At 37.1% G+C, this 8,136-nt stretch overlaps 1 protein-coding gene across 1 annotated transcript in view; it reads right to left on the bottom strand.

Annotated features, from left to right (window-relative positions):
• Window positions 1–6,648: 6,648 nt before the first annotated feature.
• LOC133979045 (protein yippee-like 1) overlaps window positions 6,649–8,136 on the bottom strand; it is a 37,776-nt gene continuing 36,288 nt past the window's right edge. Inside the window, exon 5 of the mRNA XM_062417463.1 lies at window positions 6,649–6,798. Coding sequence (XP_062273447.1) covers window positions 6,709–6,798 — 90 coding nt within the window. The 3' untranslated portion in view covers window positions 6,649–6,708. The remainder of the gene's footprint in view (window positions 6,799–8,136) is intronic.

Genomic DNA, 8,136 nt, shown 5'->3' with positions numbered 1-8,136 from the left:
TCTTTTATTACCTACATATTTATTTATTTAACATGTTTATTGTACCTCTGGTTTTTCCTCATTGCAGACTCTTGAAAGTTATGATTATTATGATTATTATGAGTTTTTCCCTCAGTTCCTGTTTTTAATGATTTGTTATTTGTTTGTTTTGACTATGTAAAGCACTTTGTGTTACAATGCAACATATAAGAAGTGCTATACATATAAAGTTTGATTTGATTGATTGATAAATATTTAAGCTTGAATCTAATCTGCAAAGAAACAATAAACCTCTTGAGTGAGGAGGAAGTCTGGCTGCAGTAAGTTAATCACTCTAGAGCTGATTTGATTAAAAAACAAACAAATGGACCAAAAAAAAAAGTCCAACATCAGTGAAAAACTCTCCCCGTCTCTCCGTTTTTAATTATCTGACTGTCTGCCAGACCGACACACTCGTCTTAGACTCACACGTCAGGGCAGGGCAACCAGTGAATTTCATGCTCCGGTAATTGTTTTACATTTAAAGGGCATTTTCTGACATATTTTCTGCCAGGCCTGTAACATTTAATCAGAAGTTCAGCCTCTGTGGTTTCCTGTCACGTTCATTTCATCACCTTTTTCACACATATCACAACCGCTGCAGACAACTTCCTCTTTTTTTTTCTCCTTCTAACCCTTATGTTCCTGTTTTTTAAACGGTATGCAGCTGATGTTCTTCTTTTATTCTCATTATAGCACCTTGTTTGTGGCTTTCCACACGATTTATGGCTCTAATCTGGTGTTGAACCACACAACAGTGCAACCAATCATTGGACTTTTTTTTTATTATCATGCAGTCAAGTGTTTTATCTCTCTCAAGTCACGCACACACTTCTCGTAAACCTGTGCATGTGGCTAATGTGACATTTGCAAAAAAGGAAAATCCTGTGTAATTATAATGCATAAGTAACCACACACAATCAGATACATGACAAGATGTGTGAGTGAAGTATTTAAACACATACTGACATGATATGCCAGATACAAATATCTTAATCAGCTGGAAATTGAAAACAAAGATACTAAAATGCTTCATAAATCTATTTTTGAAATGTTTGTACATTTGTAAAAATACAAAATTATGCAGTCTCCCATAAATATTCTTTAGTTTATGCAAAAAACACCTCACAGTGTAGCTTGCAAATACTTTATCTAACTCCTTGGAGCTTTTAAAAGTGCATTTTAACTATTTGGGAAACTACTGTGCACCATATATTTGATATTACTGCTAAATTACACATGTAGGGAAAAAGCCACCCATAGACTTCTGTTTTATTCTTCCATTTCCTTTTATCTGTATGACAAACCTATGTGAAAAAAAAGATACAAAAGACCAGATTGTGTCACATCATGTAAGTATTTCAAAATCTAACGTCTCTGAACATGATATATAAGTTTCTTACTGCACAATCCTTCTGCAAACATTAGCCTTAACCTAAAAAAAAAAAGAACGACAACTTCACACAATCCACAAATTAATGCCATTGAAAATTTATTGTGATATCTGATAGTTTACATTAGAGTGAAAACAGACTTGTGACATGGTTTTACTAAGACAGAATGCAAAGCAATGTAGTCAAATAAAAAGCATAGAATATTTTTGTTTTAAATTTAGGAAAAAAATAATAATAAAACAGGCACGACATATAGCCATTATAAATACAACATGCTTTAGACCTTAAACTGTAATTAACAGTCCTAAAGAGAAGAACTTGTACAGTCTTTTCCCCTGTATACCCATCTTGCCTTTGATCAACATCTTTTCAGGTACGTTGTTTTAGACAGTAACAGAGCGCAAAAAGTAGATAGCCAGTGTCACCAAAAAAAAAAAAATTAATAAAACAACAAAACAACAATAAAAAGTAAACAGTTTTCAGCAGCAAATATCTACAATTTTTAATCCAGGCTGCTTTGATGCTGTTGAGTTCATAGGATCAAAACATTCTACAGAAACACAATGTCATACGCGACAGGATTTCTTCGTCTTTTTAATTTTGGTATCGCAGATGAATCTCCAAGAGACGCTCAAAAACGTGATCCCTGGTGGGCTCTCCTTCCAGCCCGCTGACACATGACACTGATGCATTCGATAGAACCCTGGTTCTTTATTTGGTACACACCGGCAGTGACACTGGCGACTGCTTTTTGTTGGTTTCAACATAGATTGACTGATCGAAAGGGAGAGTATAGAGGCTCTACAGTTGTGTTACAAAACTCCCAGCAAACACTGCTGGCACCATGTTGGAGGTCCTTTTTTTGGGGGGGGGGGGACCGGCTGCGTGCGAGTAACAAGAGGAGTGCCTTTTACTATGTAGGTCCATTCAGTAACGATTTTAGCTGATATTAATGATCTGGTGAGATAGATTTTGTTTCCACAGTGCTGATCTCTTAGTGCTATGAGTTTGAGAAAAACAGCTGTGTTTTGACTTTGATTGGATGAACACATCTGGTTAACAGACACAGAAGGCTGCCTGGCCAAATAAAAAGCTGCATCCCACTTCAAGAGCTGCCAGTTTTGATGGATGTACGCTTTACAAGGTGTCCTTCGGCAGATATGACAGACTAAAACCCAAATTGTACTGTGCGTGCCAGCAAGCGTCCACACAAAGTGCTGTAAATTAACTAAATTGATGACAGTACATGCTAGAAAAAGGTGTGAACACTGTGTTTTGCACTATATATATGCCCCTTATGCCTGCATGTTCTCCCTAAATTACACTATCCAGCTTCAATTCACAGAATAAGTGCATTCAAGTGCTCCTCGTCAACTCCTAAAGTCAATCATTTTTTCAAGCGTACCACCAAGAAACGTCTGACACAGTGGTGAATTAGTATTAGTGAAGTCGTAAACTCTAGGAAAGTTCCATGATACCCGAGTTCATGAAATGCAGTCAGTTTAGCAGGAAACTGATGACCACAGGAACACCAATACCTGGTAAATACAGTGAGGTCATGTGATATTACTTGACTTTACAAACTGACGAGGAGCACTTGAACGCACCGTTAAATAACTGATTGGAAAGCGGTGAGTCAGAGATGCTGAAGGCTGTAAATTTGAGGCAAAAGAGGCATTTCTTCAGCTCAAGAAGCCAATAATAATAATAATAATAATAATAGTAATAATAATCCAGTCCAATCTAAGTCCAGCTGCTTTTTGATTTAGCTCTTTTTAGATAAACTTCAAAGGATGCTGCCGGTGAATTGGGATACAAGGAGTGAGGTTGAAGTAGCTAAAATGTTAACATGATAAAGAACAATAAATAAAATCAGTGATGTAACTGTTCATATTCGGTCAAAACCGGCAGAAAAGTGAGCGATTCTCACTCGAGATGGCAAAGTTCTCGAGAAATACAATCAAAGTGTGCACAGCCGGATGTTGCCAAAAAAGGGATAAGGACCTCCAATATGGCCGCCAGAGAGTGTGTTTCACCACTTGAAAGCCCTCTAAATACAGGAGACACTGACTGTGGTGGCGAAAGGGTCTTGGTAAAGGCTCTTCCCCTGCGACATGGTGGGAGATTCCAGCTCGCCCTCGACGTCCGCACGGCTCAGCAGAGACCTAAACACCGCCCCTCTAAAACGGGCTTTCCCCCAACACAAGCTAAATAAAACGAGCTAACAGAAAAATAAACAAACAAACAAATAAAACAAATACGGGGATAAAATCACTTTCAAACAAACTAGCCTGGCTCTCGACCTCACAGATCAACGGGAGAGAGACAGTAAACCAAACAGCTGCGAAAGAAAAGAAAAAAAAAAACATAACACTTCCAAACTAAAAAAAAAAAAAAAGAAAAAGAAAGGGAAATAATAGAGAAATAAAACTGTCTTGAGGAAAAGAAACTAAACATTCGCTTTCCTGTGCAGGTGTGCACGCATGTATGTGGATTGACACACGTGCATGCACACACACACATACTCACACACACTCACACACACACACACACACACACACACACACACTCACACAGCCAGAGGTACAGTGAACAAAAGTGCTTCAAGTTGGGGAAGTAAAAGAACTAACCCAGTAGAAATACGTATAAAACCTTAAATATGTTACTTTATGTACAAAAACTGTAACACGGGCCAATATCTCAGCTGTTTATGTCTTTATATTTTTCAAGTAGGTATCACTGCTAACTATTCAGGATTTGCATTGTCATTGTTTTGTTTTTTTTTTAGGATAAAAGGTCATGTGATCTGACTGACCTCGCCTGCAAAGTAATCAATCACTGCTGATTTTTTTTTTTTCCTTTAAATCTCTCCCATCCCATCACCCTGCCCCACCTCGATCCTGCTGCTGTCTTTTTTATATCCTTCCAATAAAAAGTCCAAACAACAAGCCCCTGGAGCGTCCCGCATTCATATATTCCAACAACCTCTTCCTCTTTTTTTTTAACGCTTTACTCTGAGAAATAATATACTGAATATCAATCTGTTTTTGCACCGCGAAATCTTAACATAAAAAATATATATATATGCATGTATGTATGTATACCATTCAGGTTTTAAGAAGAAAAAAAAAGTCTCTGTTATCCATAAGAGGAAGAAAAATAAAAAAAATAAACAGGGCAGAGCTCTATGAGGATTTGGTGAAGAACGTTGTTTTGTGGGCCACTTTGAACCAGAAACAGGGGGGAAGACACATCGGTTCACATGAAGGTTTTTTCTTCGGAGTTATGCACTGCACAACAGAAAAAAGAAAGGGGGAGGCCGTTCATGTTTTGAAGAGGCACAAGATTCATTCGGCTTAGAGGCAAACCGCCGACCTCGAAGAGACAATTAACGCGCTCCAAAGTGAGAGATAAAGTGCAAAAGGACCTACAAGAGCGGGAAGGAAAATGACGGGGATTTCAAAGGGTAGCAGCAAAAGTATCGGAAAAAACTACACTTTCCTCTCCAAGAGAAGATTTTGCTCTAAAAACAAAGAACGAAAATCAAGCAAGATCTGAGACGAAAAGCTAAATTTTATCGATTAAACTCAAATTCATCTAGAAGTATCAAGCAGACCACAGCTGCTAAAACACTCTTTACAATCCTAACAAGAGACGAAGAAAAAACCCCTCAAACTTCTTTCTTCCCGTCTCCAACTATTTGTCGTTCATCTGTGAAAAGGCCATTTAAGAGAACAGACGAGAGCGAACAAACTTCTTTCTTTTTTTTCTTCTTTTTTTTTGCCTCCAAACCGAGATGAACCAAAGGCCTCAGCAAAGTGCAAACGAAGTAGCGTCGTTCAAGTATGCCACTGTGTATTGCATGACCACACACAAAATGCATATAAACACGTCATATGCATATATATATATGTGCATGACAGCAAATATATTTATATGTATATCAATATAGAATCCCTGTTCCAAAATCTACATACTATGAACATTTTCATAGTATTTACGGATATGTAATCATAGTTTGTGTTTATATATTCATATGTAGTTGTGTCTCTCATTGTTTCATTACTAGACAATGGAATAATACAGTCTGCCATAATGTTTTATGACACGTTGACACTGATGTCAACTTACCCGGTCTCCTTCTCTTTCACTTAATGGTACTGCTGCAAAATGGAACCAGCCACAATCGCACTTAGCCAAACACTACAAATATTTATATCTATATATTTATAATGTATATATATATTTATATATATATCAATTTTATGTTAAACAAACACTAGGTGCTGCTTTCGATGCTTTTTGGGTGCTGAACAGTACCAGAAGGGGTGTAGGGGGATAAAGAAAATTCACAATAGAGAAAGAAAAAAAAGACAAAAACCAAAAAAATATCAGGTATAAAATCCCACACTACTTCAAATCTCATCGTTTTTCCACTTTAAAAAAAAGAAAGAAAAAAAAGCCAGATGCTGCTACATATTTGTAACTACGATAAAACTCCCTTTCCCCTCGGCTCCTCACCCGTCCCTGATTGCTCATTTTGGACATTTAGCAAAGAAAAAGCATGCTCAGCTATAGGCAGAGATACAACAAGCCAAAACAACAAATACAAATAAAAACATGACAAAAACATGACAGGGAAATCATAAAAATGCTAACCAGTAACATCCGTCTGCCATCAAACCAAAAAAAAAAAAAAAAAAAAACCTTACCAAACCCAGAAGTTAAAACTATTGTAAATAACGTTAACATTGTCCGTCTCCGCTGGGTGGGCGAAAGAAAGAAAACACAGAAATGTCCTCTCAGTGAAGTCTATCTCCTTTCGCATAGTGGTCGCCATAATCACCACAATCACTTGTAAGCGTGGTTTCAGTGAGTGGAGGAGGAGGAGGAGGAGGAGGAGGGGGTGAGAGTAAAAGGAGGGCGGTCAAAACCCAAAAGCTCCGGAGCTGCGAAAGGAGAACAAAACAATCTTCAAAAAAAAAAAAAAAAAAAAAGTAACGACAGGAATCCTGTGACGTGATTTTTCAACAGTTGCTCCTCTTCCTCCTGGTCGTCGGCTTTTTTTTTTTAAAACATTTTTTTTTAACTCATGTCATTTGTTCTTGTTCAGTTTCACGATGAGCAGGTGGGTGTGTGCACATGGAGGAGACGAGGGGTGGAGGTAAGGGGGTATATTAAAGGGGTGGGGGGAGTGGGGGGGGGGGGGGGGGGGGGGTCGATGGTCATCGCTCCACGCAGTTCATTAAAGAGCATTCCTAGGTCAGAAAAAAAGAACGAGTGTGTGCCGAGAGCGTCACTCCCATCCGTTGTCCTTGATCATGTGAGCCAGCTCGATGATGAACTTTCCCTCTTTGTACTTTTGACTGCTCTCAAACGCGTGCTCCTGCAAATCACACACAGAGGAGAGAGAGAGAGAGAGAGAGAGAGAATTAAGTTACAAGACTTCATCCACACCACAGCCACGTCAATACTGATAGAGAGTAATAGAAATCCAGAGTCCCAACATTCTTGATCAATACTCTTAACACATAAAAGCAAATATATGGTGATAAAGAAGTGTCTGAGTGAAGATATTCTACTATTAATTCTAGGGATGCACCGATATATTGGCCAAATATCGATATAGACCGATATTCCTATTCTTAAAACACATTTCTTCTCCTTTGCCTTTGACACCTTGTATTTATTTGATTTCATTGTTTTTATTGTATGGCTGTTATATTTACTCACGTTTTATGTCTTATGTCAGTGCATCCCTAGTTACTCCATTATCAAACATGACAGTCACAGTAAATATAAGACAACAGGAATAAATACATCTTATATATGTATATGGGTTTCACAGCTGCAACAACTACTCGATCATACTAGCCAACTAATTTGAAACATTAAAGAAAAAATACTCAAATTTTCTGCTTCAAGCTTCTTAAATGTAAATATTTTAATGTCCTCTATGACAGTAAATTGGATACTTTTGGGGTTTTGAACTGTTGCTTGGGTGGAAACTAGATATTTGAAGACAATGACTCAGGCTTTGGGAAACAATAATCGACATTTTTCAACATTTTGATCAAGAAAATACTCAACGGATTCATCTCTAATTTAAAAAAAGTTAGTTTCAGCCCTAAATATTCCACTCATTTTGTTCTGATGAAGAGTTAGAATAAGCCAAGATAAATACAAATGATATTATATAAAAATACTCAAAGGGAAACTATATATTTAATATTCACAAGTCAAAAATACATTCAACATACTTCTGATAATATTTGTATTGATGGAGTTTCTGCTCTGCTACTTCTGATACTAATACATGTATATCTACAATAATCTGATATCTGATTTTTTTTAAACAAAAAAAGGTGTTTAATGTGTCAAACAGGGTTTGTGCTCACTGACATTTTAAAAGGTTGGAACATTTTAATCATTTTCTAAAATGACAAAAATGTTGTCGATTTGACACAAAAGGTTGCTGAGTGGTCCGACACACCAAACTTTTTTTTCTCCAGGCTGCTGTTATGATTTCCAGATCAGTCTGAGAAATCAAATTTGAATTTAAAACAGATATAACGAGGGCTTTAATGTGTCCAAAAAGGAGATTATGATAAGATTGTCACAAAGGTTTTATTGTGTGTTTGTCTCCTTATACTCTTCATTATCACATAACAAAAGCTAATGTAGTAACAAGTTGGACTGAATGGATTTTATATTAACTATAAGA

Source organism: Scomber scombrus, chromosome 4 (assembly GCF_963691925.1).
Source record: "Scomber scombrus chromosome 4, fScoSco1.1, whole genome shotgun sequence".
NCBI lineage: Eukaryota > Metazoa > Chordata > Actinopteri > Scombriformes > Scombridae > Scomber > Scomber scombrus.
The sequence above is the reverse complement of the archived record's forward strand: the minus strand, read 5'-3'. Positions and strand labels throughout refer to the sequence as shown.